This window comes from Lynx rufus, unplaced genomic scaffold (assembly GCF_022079265.1).
Source record: "Lynx rufus isolate CCGP_SWC_20201006 ecotype Redwood Valley unplaced genomic scaffold, mLynRuf1.p SCAF_7, whole genome shotgun sequence".
NCBI lineage: Eukaryota > Metazoa > Chordata > Mammalia > Carnivora > Felidae > Lynx > Lynx rufus.
The window spans coordinates 122,079,939-122,101,622 of record NW_025814889.1 but is presented as its reverse complement, the minus strand read 5'-3'; the positions used below and the strand labels follow the sequence as shown (position 1 = coordinate 122,101,622).

Here is a 21,684-nt window from a genome sequence, read left to right as displayed (position 1 = left end):
CCTAATATATTTAAATAAAAGAATATTCTGTATAACAGTTTACAATGAGAACTCATTAATGGGTCCAAGTTTTTAAAATCTGGATCCAAAAAAATACTAAAAATCCAAGAAAGATGGACCCTGGGGATATTGTGTAAGTATATCCTTAATCCCCAAACTGTTATCATGAAGGACAGTCTACAACAGTGCTGTTGAAAGTGTGATCTAGGGTTAGTTACCAGTCTGCAAGGAGTGAAGGGGAGAAATTGAGACTAAGCATTTAAAAACTTCCGTGGTAATTTGACAGAGTAATTTTGCATTTGTTAAGTTAAATGAAATATTGAGGATGGTATTTTGTAAGCCTGTTTTTGTTTTTTAGTTTTTAATTGCATGTTATTAGTCCACCATGGATGGAGGGTAGGGGTAGAAACTAGTCCTTTACTGTAATTTTTTTGACAAATGAACCTAATACCATATAGAAATCCTCATGCTTTTGAAATAAAAAAAAATTAACACCAAGTCTAAATGTTCACATGTAAATAACAAAATAGGACACAATACAACTGAACATTGGACATGGTTTAGGATTTAAGATTAAGCTTTAAGCATTGCTCTATTGAATTACACAAAATATTTGCTACAGGAGAGCAAATGTGCTATAAATAAGATATGCCTTATCCCACAAGACAAGCATTAGTACAGAGACAGATTTTAACTGTAAGTCTATATTGTGCTAAGGAAAACACTAACTAATGTGCCACTGACTAAAAAAATCTTTAAGAGTTAAAAATTATAGTTAAAAATACTTATTAACATTTTATAGTTTAAATGATCTAATTCAAGGTAACAAATTCATATTTGCACTGAAACCCACATATTTTTAAATAACAATGAAAACAGCCACAAGTAGAATAGCATTTACATTTCTCTTCTATATTCCAATAATATAAATACTATAAAAATTAAGTCTCTGAATAGATGAATGGATAAAGAAGATATGAGATAAACACACACACAAGAATATTATTCAGCCATAAAAAAGAAGGAAATCTTTGGACTTCAAGCTGTATTACAAAGCTGTAATCATCAAGACAGTATGGTACTGGCACAAAAACAGATACTCAGATCAATGGAACAGAATAGAAAACCCAGAAATGGACCCACAAACATACGGCCAATTAATCTTTGACAAAGCAGGAAAGAATATCCAATGGAATAAAGACAGTCTCTTCAGCAAGTGGTGCTGGGAAAACTGGACAGCAACATGCAGAACAATGAACCTGGACCACTTTCTTACACCAGACAAAAAAATAAACTCAAAATGGATGAGAAACCTCAATGTAAGACAGGAAGCCATCAAAATACTCGAGGAGAAAGCAGGCAAAAACCTCTTTGACCTTGGCTGCAGCAACTTCTTACACAAAAAGAAGGAAATCTTGCCATCTGCCATAACATAAATGGAGCTAGAGGGTAAAATGCTAAGTGAAAGAAGTCAGCCAGAGAAAGAGAGATACCATATGATTCCGCTCATATGTAGAATTTAAGAAATAAGACAAATGAGCAAACTAAAAAAGAGACAAACCAAAAAAGGACTCAATTAAAGAGAACAAACTGATGGTTACCAGAGGGAAGGACGGTGGGGGGATGGGTGATATAGGTGATGGGGATTAAAAAGTACATCATGATTTGTTTATTTCAGAAGACCATGGGGGAGGGGAAGGGGGAAAAAAAACTTACAGAGAGGGAGGGAGACAAACCATAAGAGACTCTTAAATACTGAGAACAAACTGAGGGTTGATGGGGGTGAGGGAGAGGGGAAAGTAGGTGATGGGCATTGAGGAAGGCACCTGTTGGGATGAACACTGGGTGTTGTATGGAAACCAATTTGACAATAAATTATATTTTTTAAAAAAAGTACATGATGGGCACTAATGTACAGAATTGCTGAATCACTAGATATGATGTGCCTTAACTAATATAACACTATATGTTAACTATGTTGAAATTAAAATTAAAAAAAAATTAAGTCTCTCAGTGACAATTTTTCAGGAAATCCATCCTAGCCAACAGACCATTGATACTGGCACAGTTTGTAAACATTTCTAAAGGCATGATGTGCTACATATAGACCCTTCTTGTAATGTTAAGCTGAACCATCATCCTCCTCAATGCTCCATGATATTTTTACTTTGACCAAATGATAAACTATAGTGCCTAGGATCTCTGCAATCCAGTGTTAGTATTTTATTTATTTTCTTTTAGTATATACATATATATATACATATATATATACACTAAATATATATATATACATATATATACACTAAATATATATATATACATATATATACACTATATATATATACATATATATATACACGAAATATATATATATACATATATATATACACTAAATATATATATATGTATATATATATATATTAAACATTTATTTTTGAAAGAGAGAAAGACACACACAGAGTAAGCAGGGGAGGAGAAGGAGAGAGGGAGACACAGAATCAGAAGCAGGCGCCAGGCTCTGAGCTGTCAGCACAGAGCCCAACATGGGGCTTGAACTCACAGACTGCAAGATCATGACCTGAGCTGAAGTCCAGACACTTAACTGACTGAGCCACCCAATCACCCCTGTTTATTTTGAGAGAGACAGCGACAGCATGAACGGGGAAAGGGAAGAAAGAGGGAGAGAGAATCCTAAGCAGGCTTTATACTGTTAGCTGTTAGAGATGCAGGGCTTGTGACCTAAGCCAAAACCAAGAGATCGTGACCTAAGCCAAAACCAAGAATTGGATGGTTAACCTGCTGAGGCATCTCTCCAGTGTTAGTATTTTAAATGGCTGTCCCCACCCCTCCAGCCTTGCCCCAGCATTGCAGGATTTCCTTTCCTCTACGTGGTGGAGGAAATAGCCATTTCCCTAATGTTCTGAGTACTTTCTTTCCTCATGCTTCTGCCTAGATTTACTCCCATCTGTCTGGCATAGTCCATCCACAAGTAACTCATCTTGGTATGTCTAGTTCTGGGCACACAATAGACTCTCAATCAATAGCAAATGAATGTAAAATTTACATCTAGGCCAAGATGAACTAATTCATTTCAGAAAGATTTTTAGTGACGTTGGAAGATAAAAAGGTAAGTTAGTCATTAATAGTAACAACAATAATAATAATTAACCAGAACACTGCATTATTATATTACTCTAGTTTACCATAGCAAGCTCGGCAAATTAAAATGCATTAGATTTTGCAAAGTTACTTTTCTATTTTAACATATCTTAATTTATAAATAGATACAGATTAATTTTCCATAGTTGCCTTGAATTTTTAACCAGGATTTTTGATCCTTGGGATCTTGATCAGTAGATAGGGAATCAGCAAAAGAGTCAGATTTTCCATAAAAGTGTTCTTAAACTAATTCAACCTACAATTACCTTTTCCTTACGTAGGATTTCTTCAGTGCTTATGGAAACCTAGCGCAAGTCATTTTACACTTGGCAATGGACTGTATTAGCAGTGTCACAGAAGTATTATATCATCCCTTTGATACACTATACTATATAGCTCCTAAAACAGGAATTTTTTTAAAAATGCAGTTTGTATCCTTCCACAGAATCTAATACATTGCTGGTCCCAGGGAACTGAACAACAGTTGCTAAGAGTATGGAGTTTGGAGTCAAATAGACTTGAGTTTTAATCCTGGCTCTATACTTAACAGCAGTGTAAGTTACAGAATCTCTCTGCCTCATTTGTACAGTGGAGGTAATACCCTTACAGGGTACTGTGAGGAACAAATGAGCTAATGCATGTAAAGCACTTAGAACAGTGCCTGAAACATGCAAGTGCACTAGGTGGTACTACAATTATTCCATAATTTAGAATCAGTGTGATGAGTTGCCTAAGGCCTTCCCTCTGTTACATGATTCATAGATTTGGGCTTCTCCTGATGATATTTGTAGTATCATCAGAGGTTTTTTGTTTTTGTTTTCCATGGCTGTTTCTCCTATGCAGCAATAAAGTGGGGTTACAAAGAATCAGTAGATGCGGAAAGGAAGAGCTGAGAATGAGCCAACGGCAGATAGTTCTTGAAGGATCAGGCAGAGAGGGAGCTGATGGGAAAGAGGAAAACAGAATCTAATTCTTGTTTTTGGCACTATTTCCTGGTATCTAAGAAAGGTATCAGAGGCATATTTATCATCTGATGTTTATCTCTAACATTTTCAAGGTGCTTTTACATTATCTCATCAATTGTCTACCACAACTGAACAGTCTCACAGTTATCTTGTTGGTGACTGATGTAAGGGGTGCCCCTTTTTGGGCACATGAAGATTTGACCAAAAAGGACCCTTAGATTCCATATTTCATTATTTTATTATGTAAGTCAAATGCTGTTTACTTAAGTACTTTTTACTCAGGTCCCTTATTTTTCTCTTTCTCCTGTATAATGTAAGCTTGAGTTAGTAAGCTACTAAAAGGGAGAAAGAAATAAAATTACTATCAAATACATAACTATTTATAACATGCAGAATCCCTGCAAGACTTAAATTAAGCTGTAGCATTTATGGATGCTCTAATAAATTAAAAGATAATTTAAATTCCTGATTGAAGCATTGTTCTCCTTATGGATAAATAAAATATAACAGATTGTGAAAATAAATTGAATTATATTTAAAAATGTACAACTTAAAAAACATACTTACTTTCCAAACCTCAATACGCCTGAAACATAAGTCTGCCAGTGAGCACAATAAAACATGAACATCCCAATAAAAGAGCAGAAAAACAACCAGTCAGGATGAGTTCCTAAGCGCACAGCAACCGAAGCTCCAACTGCCATAAATACTGAAAGAAACAAGGTTTAAGAACCATTAAGAATTAAAAATAATTAATGAAATAATTGCCATTATTCATTCAGAGATACAGAGTTCAGAAATACAGAGTTTTAGGGTATGTAACCTTGGCATCACAATAAGGTACACCAAACAAAATTAATTTTTGAACATACTTTCAAAATACACTGTGAAAATTTGCCCCCAAATGTATGCCTATCCAAAAAGTTGACCAAACAGCTCAGTTCATGTCAGTTTTTAAGCCATTATTAACAACAACAACAACAAAATTGGGAAAAACCTTCACTAATAACGCTAATTTACCTGTGGAAAGAGAGTCACAACCGTGGTCGAAAAGTTCCCCTAAGGGAGAACAAGAATTTGTTCTTCTGGCTTGTTTCCCATCAATAGCATCCAGAGACTGGTAGATAAAGAGTCCCAGTGCACATAAAAGGTATGTCCAATATGGTGCCTAAAGATAAACGTGAATAATAAATACTGGTACGTGACAACAAGCTAGCTTCTGTTTGAAAATATTTCAACCTAAACCAATTGATACATTTTCTTGTGTTCTCACCTTATATCACCTCAGGGTGTTATAAAAACCATTCATAAGCCTCCTTTGACAGGTGAGAACCAAACTGAGAAATCAGATGAATTGTTCTAGGTCATCTGGGTAGAGGGACACAGAAGTCCAAAGAGTGAGAAACACAAGGTTAAATGAGAAAGGATGAGGACCTTGATTTTGGTTCCTAATTCACAGCTCTTTCAATATATGATTTATATATGGTTTTTGATTTGAAATTATTCAGTAAGTTTTTGCTAGGAAAAAAGATCTTAAAGACAAATCACAGACCTGTGCTTCCATTCATGATGGAGTGTCAGGGGACTGGATCTATGTCCCCACCTTATACAACTAGAAAAGCAATAAAACAAATGCAACAAATTTTTAGACATGGCAGGCAGTGCAGTACTGTGATCCCTGCCAGAGGGAAACAAATGAGGTGGGCCCAACAGTGCTCTAGTTTAGTACCTACAGGCAGTTTTCAGACCACAGTACAGGAATGGGAACCTGAACAGAGCCCAGTGATCTTGTTATGCTGAGGAGAAATGTAGCCAAATTCTGGAAGGTCAAAGCAGCTAGAATCTGTAGAGCATAGCATCAGAGAAAAGAGGGACACATGATCTACAGAAGGGTATCTTTGAGTCTTTGGCTGAGAAGTGACCTGTGCCTAAATGAGATAAAACTACTAACCAAGGCCAAGGAAGGAACCATGGGACAGTATAAGGTCACATAATTCTTTTTATTTTTTAATTAAAAAAATTTTTTTAATGTTTATTTATTTTTGAGAGAGAGACAGAAAGCATGAGTGGGGAAGGGGCAGAGAGAAAGGGAGGCACAGAACGTGAAGAAGGCTCCAGGCTCTGAGCTGTCAGCACAGAGCCTGATGCGGGGCTCGAACTCACAAACTGTGAGTGAGATCATGACCTGAGTCAAAGTCAGATGCTCAACCAACTGAGCCAACCAGGCACCCAAGGCCATATAATTCTTGAAGGCCACACAAAGCTGGAAATTTTTCATGCTCCCTCGAGGCACAACACAAAGACTTTGTAATACATTAGGTAGAGTTCTCAGAAGTGTATTGCCTTAGCACTGGGGAGAAATTGGCCCAAGACTAAAGGCCTCTTGGAAGAGTCCTAACAGACATAAAGTCCAGCCTCAAAAGAAGCCAACTGATCCTATGTAACTCAACTACAGCCAACACAAAGCGCAGTATCTCAAAGGGATATTAAAAAAAAAATCTAGTACTCAAACATGTAAAATTCACAATGTTTGGCATCCAATAAAAAATTACCAGTCATGCAAACAAACAAACAAAAATTACCAGTCATACAAAAAGCAGGAGAATATGAACTACAACTAATAGTAAAATCAATCAATACAATCAGACCTAGGAATGACACAGAAAATGGAATCAGATGTAATTGGATGAGGACATGAAAGGTTATTATAAATACGTTTTGCATGTTCAAGAAGGTGAAGGAAAATATAAAAGACTCAAGTGAAACCTCTAGATATGAAAAAAAGGTATTTGAAATGTAAAATGTACTGGATGAGATTGGACAACACAAAGAAAAGATCAGTGAACTTGCAGAATACTGATGGAAACTATCAAAAATGATGCACAGAAAGAAAAAAGACTACAAATAATTGATCTGGGTACCAGTGACCAGTGGGACAACAGAAGCACTCTAACATATTTTTATTGGAGTCTCAGAGGAGATAAGAGAGGGTTGGGCATAAAAAATGTTAAGAAATAATGGCTGGAGAAGTTTCCAAATTTGAAATGTATACACTCACGTATCCAACAAGCTCAACAAATACAACAGAATAAATACTTTTTAAAAACCCACCAAGGCACATGACAATCAGAAGCCTGAGGAAAACAGAAACATCATATATAGAAGCATAGATAATAGTGAGAGAGAAGAAAGAGTCTGTAAAGTTGAATACAGATGAATAGAAATGATTCAATTTGAGGAAGACAGAGAAAAAGAGATTTTAAAATGACCATTCTTTTCTTTCACACTTTATAAATATACTCTTCTTCCTCAGGGACCTGTATGATGATAGCAATGGTCAAGCCAGATTTCTATGTCTTAGGGGAGGAAGTATAGCAAAATTATTAAGAAGTAAGGCTTTGAAGTTGGATCTGTGTTTGAGCCCTTGACTCTGTCACTTAATAGCCAGATGACCTTGGGCAAATCACTTAACCTCTCTAAACTGTGGGTACTCACATGTAAGATGTGAATAATCCTTACAGTTGTATCGGATAAAAAATTCTTAGATAGCTCTTTAACAGAGCCTGGCACACAGTAAGTAGGTGCTCAGTAAAGGTTAGCTATTCTCATTAAATTGTTTTGTACACTTTTAGTGGCAAATATAAGTTTTAATATACCAATCTATGTATGGTTTATGTGGTAATTCTACAAATATCCAATCAACCTGCTACTTTATTCTTCAATCTTTTTAAGTAAATAGAAGTTTACTTTGAACTTAACTTTAATAGAAGTTTCATTATTTGTTAATATTAGATGCCCAGTATTAACGATTACACTACTAATTGCTTAAAAGGACTTATCAAGTCTCTTCTAGTTAAAAAAAAAAACAGTATAAATTAGAAAAAATTTAAGAATAGAAGTAACCTGAGCTGTGAATATGCATATTAAAATGTCACAAAGAAACAGTAAGTGTCTGTGAGGATGCACTGTTGGTGGGAATGCAAACTAGTGCAGCCACTGTGGAAAAGTCTGGAGGTTCCTCAAAAAAATTAAAAATAGAACTACCCTATGACCCAGTAAGGGTATTTACTCAAAGAATACAAAAACACTAATTTGAAAGGATATATGTGCCCCGATGTTTACTGCAGTATTATTTACAATAGCCAAATTATGGAAGAAGCCCAAGCCCAGTGCCCACTAACTGACGAATGGATAAAAAAGATATGGTATGTGTATATACGTATATGTGTATACGTGTGTACATACATACATACATTATATGTGTGTGTGTGTGTATATATATATATATATATATATATATATATATATAAATTATTCAGCCATAAAAGAGAATGAAATCTTGCTACTGGCCACACAGATGGAGCTAGAGAGAATTATGCTAAGTGAAATAAGTCAGTTGGAAAAAGACAAATACTGTGACTTCATTCATATGTTGAATTTAAGAAACAAAATAAACAAAGGGAAAACAAAAAGACAACCCAAAAAACAGACTCTTAATGATGGAGAACAAAGAGCTTTACCAGAGGGGAGGTGGATGAGGGGACGGGTGAGGTAGGTGAAGGGGATGAAGGAGTGCACTTGTCGTGATGAGCACTGAGTAATGTATAGAAACTATACATAACACTGAAACTAATATAATACTGTATGTTAGCCATACTGGAATTAAAATTTAAAAACTTAATAAAAAATTAAAAAATTAAATGTCACATTCAGTTCTGATTAGCATGGTTTTAAAAGCTTATCTGCAAACTGTGAAATAATTAAGAGAGGGCAAAAAAACAGAGAATTGCTAAATCATCTTGACAGTACAAGAGTGGAAAACACAAAACAAAACAAACCACCTCGAATCTTTTTGAAAAAATCCCAAAGTGTTTTGCAGAGAACAATCCCAGTGACTTTTCAAATAAGCAAATTCTTACCCATTTTTTCCTGCTATGAAAAATTATATTGTTTTCATTTTGAAAACCAAAGGAGAGACAAGTGACATTTCAAATCTATGTAAAATTGGAAACTTGAAATTATTAAAATTTCTGGAATGACATAAAAAGTCACTTTTTTATCACCTATTTTCCACCAAATACTTTCCCCCTAAATGACAGACTTCTCAAAGTGCATCATCTACCTGAGACGTATTCCATTTCTCCCTTCTATGCCCAGAACCTTCTTATACTGAAACAACTGGAGCCAAGGTCCAATTAAGCATTAAAAGCTTAATTCTGACCTCTGGTCTGGGAGACTGGCCACAGGCAAATTGAAAGGTCAAGGTGTTAACGGAAATCCATACTGAAATAAATTTGCTCACTCCTGGACACGACAGTTGGGGGTGGATTCTGCCCCTCATTTGGAAAAAATAAAGGAAGACTGGTTCACTAGTTTAAGATACATCATTAGGATACTAGAAGAATTAAAGGTTTAGAGCTTAAACAGGTAAGAGTGCAGGGGAATTTAGACAAGAAAAAGAGAGAGGAACTCTCTGCAGAAACGAAGGTTGAGGCCTGGAAAATGAAAGGTTTACTCATGAGTCAGTGACCAGATCCCTGTTTTGGGACCAAGAGATCAGATTGGAAAGGTAATAACATTATCTAAAACAGTACAACAAAGGGCATTTTTCAGCATTATTTTATTTGATACAGCAATCCACAGAGACAGGGCAGTTACCATGTTTTCTTTATTAAAGACGGAAAGTAAAACTTAGGAAGGGATGACGAAGTCCCATCCAGATGAGTGGCCAGATGGTCCAGGAATCAGGTCTTCCGACCTCCCCAGGCTATGGGATCCATCAGGCTGCAGGCTGCACAGACATGAATTCTTACTTCACTGACTACCTATTTCTTTAAACCTGCTAAGAAGCACTTTCCTGCTCACACAATCCAATTTCAAGTGCAGTGAGCCCTAGGAAATGGCTGTGAGCCATGTTGACACTTCCTTCCTTTTAAGCCCAGAAAGGCACACTGGTCCCCAGTACCTGGTTCACTCCTTTCCAGTCTTCCCAAGGCCACAGGGACCTAACCTACCTTCTCTCTTCCCTGCTGTCATCACCTCCACCCCCAGCTGGAAGCTATTAAATAGGCTGCAAACTGTCATCTTCTTTTCTAACCTGTTATCTCTGTAAAACCAGCTCCAGGTTAGAGATGCACTGGCCAGGAACAGGATGACCCTTCCTTCCAGGAGTCCTCAAAACAGGTGTAATTACAGAAGACTCTGGGTCTTCTGTAAGGAGGATCTACAAGAGCCACCCCAATTCATTTCAGGTTTTCGTGTGAACTTATTTTCAAAAATTTTAAACATAAGCATGGAAAAGTCAGGCTTAGAATATGCATTATAAAGTCATAAGCAATTTATCAAAAAACTACTACAGAAGGAACCTATTCCCCAAAGTAGAACTTCTTCAGGTAATATTAAACTCCTAACGTGTAAAGTTTTAAATTCTGTAATTTTCATAATATCTACTGTATCTTTTAGGATCAGAATTTAACAGTATGTCATAGGAATCTTTTCAGGTAAACCATGAAGACCTACATTACTCTTGTAAATGACAACATGGTATTCAATGATGTGGCTATATCACAATTTAAGTAATAACTTCATTAATGATGAATCTTGCATTATTGCATTAAAAATTATTATGTAAGTTTATTCTAGAAAACAAAAATAATTACTAAGAATCAATCATAACCCTTAGTCATTTAAATTAAAGCACTAATAAATTTATTTATTTATTTATTTTTAAATAACCTAGAATGTTTTTTTTTTTATATATATATGAAATTTATTGACAAATTGGTTTCCATACAACACCCAGTGCTCATCCCAAAAGGTGCCCTCCTCAATACCCATCACCCACCCTCCCCTCCCTCCCACCCCCCATCAACCCTCAGTTTGTTCTCAGTTTTTAACAGTCTCTTATGCTTTGGCTCTGTCCCACTCTAACCTCTTTTTTTTTTTTTTTCCCTTCCCCTCCCCCATGGGTTCCTGTTGAGTTTCTCAGGATCCACATAAGAGTGAAACCATATGGTATCTGTCTTTCTCTGTATGGCTTATTTCACTTAGCATCACACTCTCCAGTTCCATCCACGTTGCTACAAAAGGCCATATTTCATTTTTTCTCATTGCCACGTAGTATTCCATTGTGTATATAAACCACAAGTTCTTTATCCATTCATCAGTTGATGGACATTTAGGCTCTTTCCATATTTTGGCTATTGTTGAGAGTGCTGCTATGAACATTGGGGTACAAGTGCCCCTATGCATCAGTACTCCTGTATCCCTTGGATAAATTCCTAGCAGTGCTATTGCTGGGTCATAGGGTAGGTCTATTTTTAATTTTCTGAGGAACCTCCACACTGCTTTCCAGAGCGGCTGCACCAATTTGCATTCCCACCAACAGAAGCACTAATAAATTTAAATTGCTTTTCAGTAACACCACTAAAAAACAGCTGTATAAAAGTAAGTGGGAAATTTTACTTTTTCGGTTACTTAAATTATAGGATGCTATTATTCATTTTATAATTAGAGAAACCAGAGTTCTGAACCAGATCATATGGCAACTGTTCTCGTTAAAAATAACTCTGGGTCAGAGGGAACACTCACATATAAACCAATTTATCCTCTTTTGATACATGCATCTAAATAAGCACACACGAATCAGGAAAAGGAAGAAAAGACTTATTAGAAAGTGATCGGTGAGCACATCTCTGCTCACTGGACAAACTTCACTTACAAGCTTGGACCTTAAACTACTTGATTTTCTGGAACACATCCTTAGGTCTTTTGTAAATGAAAATGCTAGACTAGATAGTCTCCAAGGTCCCATCTTTCATATTAGAATATAATCTTCTCAAGGATATGAGACATGTTGTCTGTTTTTAAAATCTGTTGTCCATACCACAGGAGCTAAAATAACTAGATGATCTAATTGTTCCTTATCAGGTAAAACAGTTTCCAAAGGGAAGAATTCATGCCTTGGGCTGTTCTTGCACACCTGTTAGAAGTGTGGAGTCCCGGACTCTACCTGTACCCAGATCCTTGCTTTCATCACTGGCTGAGTGAATTGGATGAGTTACTTAACCTCTCAGTGCCTTAGTCTCCCTTTATGAAAAATGAAAATAATCACTGCTCCTGTCTCACTGTGAGGATCAAAGAAAGAATTACAGGGGCCCCTGGGTGACTCAGTCGGTTAAGCGGCCGACTTCGGCTCAGGTCATGATCTCGCGGTCCGTGAGTTCGAGCCCCGCGTCGGGCTCTGTGCTGACCACTCAGAGCCTGGAGCCTGTTTCAGATTCTGTGTCTCCCTCTCTCTCTGACCCTCCCCCGTTCATGCTCTGTCTCTCTCTGTCTCAAAAATAAATAAACGTTAAAAAAAAAAATTAAAAAAAAAAAAAGAAAGAATTATACGGAAAGTGTTAAGTGCCCAGCATGTGGAAGGAGCTCAGCAAATTTTAATTACTGTTATTGTTATTACTGATACTACATAAGACACTTTTAGATGATTCATGGGTCAACTTTTCATTCTAATATTTATGACTTTATATTAATATATTTTGGAAATATTTTAACATATTTGAAAAATAGCTAGCATAGCTGTCAAATCTATGACTTTATAGATATTAAGGCTTAGAACGAGTCCATGTCTTTAAAAAGTGATTTAAAGCTGATGGAAAGAAAAATAGTAAATAAAAAATAATATATATAGGTAATACACAAAAGTAAAAATCTTCCCAAATTAAAATCTAGGAAATACTGGAACTATATAATGCCTATTTATATAAATTTTTATACTTGAAAAAGTTACCTCTTTGCTTTAAATGGCCTTGGGTGTGAGATGACACATATGCAAAAGGTATTATATAATCAGTAACAACTGGATCAGATGCTAACAGGGAGATTTCAATTATCAAAAGAGCAACTGACCTCTCTCTCCATAAAAACGAAAAATGCATTTATAAGAGGTAGGAAGAAAGAAAATTAGAAGACAGATCATGCACATGTGGAAAAATGTAATGCTAGTGTGGTGTTAAAAAGTGGATTTTTAAAAGAAAATTCATGGAATTTCTAACAGACTACTAGTCTGACACTGTTCTAACAGTGATTAAGGAGGATTAAGAGACTGTTTACTGTGTGCCTCTGGCTGGTGGAGCACTTCCTTGTTTACAGAGGGAGGGCTCCCAAGGGAGGCTTCCAAGGCTCCAGAAGCAGTTGGTGGTCAGCAAGGGTAAGATCATTCTCAGTGCCAATCAGAAAGGGCCTTGGGGGCTTTCTGGTTTCAACCCAGACCTTCAGGCCTCAGCTCTGATTAGGGGCCAGCATTTGAGAAGAGTATACCTATTTTCAGGGAATGAAGCAGGTAATAAAATGGGGGAAGGAAAGCCAGCAGCTTATACAAATGCAGTTCAACCAACACTTTGGGACCAAAGGGTTCTTTCATGACAACAGAAATTTGTACTTTGAAATGTAGATTTCTTTCTTTTCATATTTTGGGGAATAGTCCTTTTTATTTTCCCTATTTTTTTTAAGCCTTCTTCAGTACTTACTAGAGTTCTTGTTGAAAATGCCAGCCTCTCACTGTGCTCAGGGGAACAAGAAGGAGGAGGGATATGAAGAGACTCCCTGGGGTCAGATCTATCAACATCCACTGTACTGGGTGCTTTAACATCTGCTCTGTTCTTTAACTTTGCAAAACCCAAGTGGTCAGAGCCTTTCTGCCCAGGTCAAAAGTCTAAAACAGGAACAGCTTATATACCTTGGGAATCAAGTTAAGGCAAGCCTTAGGAATCAGAAGGATAAACCCCAAGGCAATTAGAAGCTCCTTCTACCATGAGGAAAGTGAGGCATCCATGCTTCAGAAGCAGAGGCTTGCATTTACCCCCAGGGTCAGGATCATACATGTGCTTCCTTAAATCCTGAGGCCCGAGTACTTGCTTGCCTCACTTTAGTCCCTGTCCAGATTCTAGAATTTTCAAATCCTGAAAGGAATTGGAGTTTATATTTTGTTTTAGTAAGGGAGGCCACTCCCTTACAAGAGTCCTGCCTTAATAAATGATGCTTGATTTTATTGAGCTGGTTAAAATTAAGAAAAAAAAAAAAAGAGGGAGATAAGTAAGAAAAAAGAAAACACTAGATTTCAAAGAAACCAAACCCAATTAAAAAAATGTCTAGGGGCGCCTGGGTGGCTCAGTCAGTTAAGAGTCTGACTTCGGCTTAGGTCATCATATCGCGGTTTGTGGTTTCGGGCCCCATGTCAGGTTCTGTGCTGACAGCTCGGAGCCTGGAGCCTGCTTTGGATTCTGTGTCTCTTTCTCTCTCTGCCCTTCCCCTGCTTGTGCTCTGTCTCTCTATCAAAAATAAATAAACGTAAAAAAAAACCTTTAAAAAAAATGTCTGAATAGGAATCTAAAGATTATTTTCCTTTTCTTAATATTCCCCAACAAATAACCCTTTACAAAGCAAAGGCAACTATAATCTGAATTATTTATAGAGGGAATAAACCATTTCTTAAAGTCTTTCTGATTCTTCAGAAAAACTTCCTTTTTGGTTCAACTTTTTATCATCACAAATAAAATAAATGTATTAATTCCCTGACCAATAGGTACCTATTTGCTATAATTCCTACTCTTTTTTTTTAAGTTTGTTTAATGTTTGTTTGTTTACTTATTTATTTATTTAGAGGGCATCTCCACATGAGGGAGGGGCAGGTAAAGAGGGGGAGAGAGAGAGAGAGTTCTGAGCAGACTCCACACAACCAGTGCAGAGCCCGATATGGTTCTTGAACCCACGAACCGTGAGATCGTGTCCTGAGCTGAAATCAAGAGTCACTGAGCCACCCAGGCACCCCTATAATTCTTACTCTTAACTGAGACACTGATGTGTCTCCGACATTTACTCAAGTAAGCTTAAAAGAGAATGGAGCCACACTTTATACCAGTCAAAAGTAAGTGTATGGGTGTTTTGTGATAAAGAATGTTATTAGGCTGGAGCCTAAAGAACTAGATTCAAATCACTGAGTTTTCTTATATATAAATGTAGGAATGGCATTAAATAAGCTCTAAAGTCCTTTATGTAGAAGTCTGTGATCCTATTTTAGGATTAGGTAGCAAGGAATGGGGGCCAAGGACTCCATACAGAGTAAAATTCAGATAGAAATGCTTCATCGAGGTGAGGAGGGGGCAATTCAATTTCTGTTTTCTCTAGTAGCCCTAATTCTTGCTTACTCTTCTTAAAATTCCCAGGCCAAACTGATAAGTATTTATTCCAAGACCAGCTTGAACTGAATAAGAGTAGAAAAACATTACCTCCCAAGATGACATTTCATTCATGCAGTCAATAATTTAGCAAATATTTACCATGCCTCTGCTTTATACAAGGTGCTGTGCAGTGCAGAATGTACAAATGGGCAATCTCTGAACTTTAAAGTTGGTAGGTTGTCCTGCTCAGTAAGGACACACATAAGCAAAAAAATTGGAGAAGTTCCACAGGAAACCTATAAAACCCAGTGGTTGAAGCATAGCTTTCTAGCTTGGAAAGCTGGTTTCCATTTAAAGTTACCTACTCATGGGGCTCCTGGATGGCTCAGTCGATTAAGTGTCTGACTTCGTCTCAGGTCATGATCTCATGGTTCATGGGTTAGAGCCCTTCATGGGGCTCTGTGCTGACAGCTCTGAGCCTGGAGTCTGCTTCAGTTTCTCTCTCTCTCTCTGTCTCTCTCTCTCTCTCTCTACCTCAACCCCACTTGCACTTTGTCTCTCAAAAATTGATAAACGTTAAAAAAAATTTTTTTAAAGCTACCTACATAGAAGAGGTTAATTCCCTTCAGTTTCATAATCTATAAAATGGGGATAATAATAGTACTACTTCATAAAGTTGTTGAGAGGATTAAATGAGAAAACAGGCTAAAGCACCTTAAAATAATGCCTGGTACACAGTTAATACCCAGTAAATGTTAGTTGTTATTGTAGTTTTTATTGGAGTTTAGAAGATTAAGTGGTTGATTTGACTCCAGAGAAGGAAGAAAAATTTCATAAGGAAGTCATGTTAGAACTGGGCATTGACAGATGGAAACAGGACAGTAGGAAGGAAAAGGAAGGAGAAAAGAGAGGGACAAAACAAAGAGAAATCCTTGGTGTAGCAAGTAGTTCAATTTGGCTGGAGTGGAAAGTTCCTTAACAGACACAGTGGCTGCAACCCCAATCAAAATAGCACCAGCATTCTTCACAGAGCTATAGAACAAACAATTCTAAAGTTTGTATGGAACTACAAAAGACCCTGAATAGCCAAAGTAATGTTCAAAAAGAAAACCAAAGCTGGATGCATCACAATCCCAGACTTTAGGCTGTATTATAGAGCTGTAATCACCAAGACACTATTGTATTGGCACAAAAACAGACACATAGGCCAATGGAATAGAACTAAAAACCCAGAAGTGGGCCCACAAATATACGGCCAACTAATCTTTGACAAAGCAGGAAAGAGTATCCAATGGGAAAAAAAAAAAAAAAAACAGTCTCTTAGCAAATGGTGCTAGGAGAACTGGACAGCAACATGCAGAAGAATGAACCTGGACCACTTTCTTTTTTTTAAAAAATTTTTTTTCAACGTTTTATTTATTTTTGGGACAGAGAGAGACAGAGCATGAACGGGGGAGGGTCAGAGAGAGAGGGAGACACAGAATCCGAAACAGGCTCCAGGCTCTGAGCCATCAGCCCAGAGCCCGACGCGGGGCTCGAACTCACGGACCGCGAGATCGTGACCTGGCTGAAGTCGGACGCTTAACCGACTGCGCCACCCAGGCGCCCCAGAACCTGGACCACTTTCTTATACCATACACAAAAATAAATTCAAAATGGATTAAAGACCTAAATGTGAGACAGGAAACCATCAAAATCCTAGATGAGAAAACAGACGGCAACCTCTTTGGCCGCAGCAACTTCTTACTTGACATGTCTCCCAAAGCAAGGGAATAAAAGCAAAAATGAACTATTGGGACCTCATCAAGATAAAAAGCTTTTGCACCACAAAGGAAACAATCAACAAAACTAAAAGGCAACTGACGGACTGGGAGAAGATATTTACAAATGACATATCAGATAAAGGGCTAGCATCAAAAATCTATACAGAACTTACCAACCTCAACAACTGAAAAACAAATAATCCAGTGAAGAAATGGGCAGAAGACATGAATAGACATTTTTCCAACGAAGACATCCAGATGGCAAACAGACACATGAAAAGATGCTCAACATTGCTCATCATCAGAGAAATACAAATCAAAACCACACTGAGATCCCACCTCACACTGGTCAGAGTGACTAAAATTAACAACTCAGGAAACAACAGGGGAACCTCTTGCACTGTTGGTGGGAATGCAAACTGGTGCTGCCACTCTGGAAAACAGTGTGGGGGTTCCTCAAAAAATTAAAAATACAATTACCCTATGACCCAGCAACTGTACTACTAGGAATTTATCCAAAGGATACAGAAGTGTTGATTTGTAGGGGCATATGCACCCCAATGTTTATACCAACACTATCAACAATAACCAAATCATGGAAAGAGCCCAATGTCCATCAACTGATAAATGGATTAAGAAGATGTGGTATATGCATACAACGGAATACTATCAACAATGAAAAAAAGAATGAAATCTTGCCATTTTCAACAATGTGGATGGAACTCCAAGGTATTATGCTACGTGAAATAGGTCAGTCAGAGAAAGACAGATATCACATGATTTTACTCATATGTGGAATTTGAGAAATTTAACAGATGATCATAAGGGAAGGGTAGAAAAAATAAGATAAAAACAGAGAGGGAGGCAAACCATTAAGAGACTCTTAAATACAAAGAACAATCTGAGGGTTTATGGGGGAGGGGGTATGGAGGGGGGGAAAAATGGGTGACGGGCATTAAGGAGGGCACTTGTTGGGATGAGCACTGGTTGTTATATGGAGGTGATAAATCACTGGAATCCATTCCTGAAGCCAGGACTACACTATATGTTAACTAACTTGAGAGTACATTAAAAAAAAAAAAAAAAAGGAGCTATACAAAGCAATAAAATAAATAGAAACAGTGACATGATATGCAGTTCAGAACACCACTGTAGAACTTAATATAAATCACTTAATTTTTTTCTATTAATTTCCCTTCATCCCCACTTATGGCCTAGAAATTAACAGTAGTAAAAATTAGATGAAGTGTTATTATTAATATAGATAATGTAGTCAGCATTACATATATGTAATCCTATTCGGGTAGGATTACATTCTATATGGGTACATAAACCAAAGTATCTAAATCCAAAAACCTTATGTATTTTCCCTGAGCCTTTCTGGAAGCAATCTGTCAAGTTTGAAAAAGCACTAGTAATTCTTAAGACTAAGAATCAGAAAACACATTCCATGCCAGGTAAAAGTCACTTAACCCTCTGGGCTTCAATCTTCTCTTAATAAAAAATGTATATACTACTATTACTTCAGGATGGATGGATAGAAGAAATGCTAGAATGGTGGTAAGGCTATTGTAGGAAGGGAAAAAACTTGCCAACCTCCTTGGGTAGACATAAAACACAAAGGCCACAACTGATGTAAAAGCACTTTACATACCTGATAAATCTTATATAAAACACAAGGAATTTTTCCTGCATACCACATACAGAAAGGCAGGAACTCTGGACCAGAAGGTGGTGGTAAATGATTATATATATATTATATATTATATACATATCTATGTAGAATACATAATATATATAATATATAATATATATATTACATATATATAAATGAAAGTTTTGGGGTTAGATTGACTTAGATCTGAATATGTATATTATATAAATATACTATACGTATAATATATATATAAATATATATATAATATATATAATATATATTAAATATATATGTGTATATATATAATATATATATATGTTTTGGAGTCAGATTGACTTAGATCTGAATCCTGTCAGGGCCTGTCATACAAGTTCTGTGACCTGAAAGCAAAACAGCCTGAACTACTGTGCTTCTTTCCTGCTATTGCTGAGATTTTACCAAATACACAATGTCAGTCCTATAATGGTTTTTTCCCTCACTGCTTCAGCCTCTTACAAGCACCTACAGGATCTAATGACTTACATTTCAGAAATTCTTGTCAGTTTCACCTTATTATTTTAACCCTTACGCCTCCTTTTAGGGCCATTCTGATTTTTTCACTTTTTTTTTTTTTAAGTTGTCTGAGATTTCCCCCCCACCATCACCATTTTTTTAAAGGCAGTTAAGCCTAAAATTAATCATAATTTTACCTCTTCCATCAAGCCCCTCTTGACCCTCCTAAACATAATCTATTAGACTTGTTTATGTGTCCTGCTCTTTGTAAGTGCTCAACAAATGCTTCTAAAGTTAATAATATTGACAAGTTCACAGTTTAATTGGCAAGTATCAGAAACATCCAAATGCGGTTAGCCAAATCTAGGCCCAATAAAAACTAAATTTTATTATATATTTTCAGGACATTTTTAATAATAGTGGTATTTTTAATGTGTTGAGTAATATATTTAATTGTGTTGGGCAAACTACCTTTTTCTACATTTATCTGCAGGTAATGTATTATTTAATTCTTATTGCGTCCTTGTAAAATTGGTTTGGCAAGTATGATTTTCTAATTCACATGTGGGAAAACTGACCAGCAGTTATCTCTATGGTGCTGTGGAGCCCCATGAGAACTCAAACCTTCCACTTGTAAATCCAGTGCACCAACTAGGAAATTCTGCAAACAGACTGCAAAAATGAAAAACTAAAGAAACTTACTTTTTGCAAACAATATGGAAATGAATAACAATGGAAACATCTGCCAAGAACTCATATGTAATAAACATAACCATCAATCGGCAAGTTATGTTTAAAATGTAGGCTCCATTAAATATTTTTTTAATGGACGGATAGTATGGAAGGCATAAAATATTTCCATTGTATTCCTGCTATCCAATTTCAACTTGAATTAATTCCCCACAGAACCTATACTCAAATAGGATTATAAAAGGGATTTCACTATTTGGAGAAAAAAGACAAGAAAGCTGTGTCACAGAATGTGCAATGTGATACTTATCTCATGTACTATGCCTTAAAGCTACAAATGGGAGTGAACCCCCTTTGCCTCCTACCCCATCCACACTGAGCCCAAGGGGGCTTCTGATTAACACTTGTCCAAAGCCCACGTTATCTACTTTTTTTTTTTAATTTACTCTTATTTCAGATATATGTCAAATACGCATTGCTAACAAAATCTGTTGGCTTTTGTGACCCCTGGGTCGTGATAATAAGGATTATCGCCTGCTAATAATACCTTAGTTTGTTTTGCAGGTCAATGAGGCAAAGTGGAAGTTACCTTTTGGGAGTAACTTATCTTTGATCAGTGCTACCAGTAATTTCAGGATCACTAGCACAACCGTGAGAAACAGACGATTATAAAAGTGTCCAAAGGGTAACTCCGGCTTGGCCAACCCGACCTCAAGCCCTGGTGCCAGACAGGAAGGACGGAGACTGGGGGCGTTCAGTCCCCAGTGTGCAAAGTAACCGACAGCTTGCCCATCCCACAGCTCGGCGCCGGATGGGATGGAGGCCGGGCAGGCAGGCTTGCTGTGGCCCGGGGGAGGTTGAGTGCATAACGGGTTGAAGCAGTGACCTTGACAACCCCTCCGCCGCCCCGGGCGGCTCGGGGTGGACGCAGGGTTAGGGTAGCGGCGCGACAGCCTCCTGTGGCCCGGGGAGTCTCAGGGCGGACGCAGCGCGGGGCAGTGGCGGTATCCCACCCCCACCCCCCACCCCCGAGGCTCAGCCTCGCGGGGGTCTCCCGGCTCTCCCGGGCACCTCCAGCTGCGGGACCGCGGGGCATCTCGGGCGGGTCTCGGGCGGGGGATCGGGGCTCCCGGGACAGCAGTTGGGGGTCCCTCCTCCGCGGCCGGGCGGGAGGTGGGCCCTACCTCCTCGGTGGCCGTGGGGCAGTAGGAGATAAGCACGAGCGTGGTGAGCAGGTTGATGGCCAGGCCCAGGAGGGTGATGGAGTTGGGAGCCATCCACAGCGGGATCCACTGGAGCAGCCAGGTCCAGTAAACCTGCAGCGGCGGCTCGAGCAGCGAGACGCCCGCCGCGCTGTAGCGGTGCTCCTCCAGCCGCCGCAGCTGCGCCGCGCTCAGCGGCTCCGCCAGCGCCTTCAGCCAGCGCGGCGCCGGCCTGGCTCCGGCGCCCGCCGCCATGGCCGCCTGCGGGCCCTGCCGCTTCGAGGGAGCGCGGCCCGTGCCCGGCGCCAGGGCGGGGAGAGGTGAAGGGAGGGGCTTGCGGACCGGGGCCTGTGGCTGCCGGGTGGGACTCTCCGGTCGGGCTCGCTCGACCGAGGTCGAGGTCAGGCGGGGCCGCCTCAGGTCCCGGGGGCCCCCGCCCCCAGAGCGGCCCGGCCGCTCGTGCGACCGCGGGGGTGGAGTGAGGGCGGGGCCTCCGGGGAGAGGACCTGGAGGAGGGGTTGGGGAGAGTCCGGCGAGGTGTTAGGGAGGGTTGGACCCGGCTCTCGCTGGCCACCA

At 38.5% G+C, this 21,684-nt stretch overlaps 1 protein-coding gene across 4 annotated transcripts in view; it reads right to left on the bottom strand.

Annotated features, from left to right (window-relative positions):
• CHPT1 (choline phosphotransferase 1) overlaps positions 1-21,452 on the bottom strand; it is a 36,130-nt gene extending 14,678 nt beyond the window's left edge. For 2 of the 4 annotated variants that reach the window (XM_047065613.1, XM_047065614.1), the window contains exons 1-3: positions 21,091-21,452; positions 5,145-5,292; positions 4,692-4,833 (exon numbers count right to left, since the gene is read on the bottom strand). In XM_047065613.1, the coding sequence (XP_046921569.1) occupies positions 4,692-4,833; positions 5,145-5,292; positions 21,091-21,363 (563 nt within the window). In that variant the 5' untranslated portion in view covers positions 21,364-21,452. The remainder of the gene's footprint in view (positions 1-4,691; positions 4,834-5,144; positions 5,293-21,090) is intronic. The other 2 variants (XR_006959760.1, XM_047065612.1) reach the window with 2 other exon arrangements.
• Between the last annotated feature and the right edge of the window lie 232 nt (positions 21,453-21,684).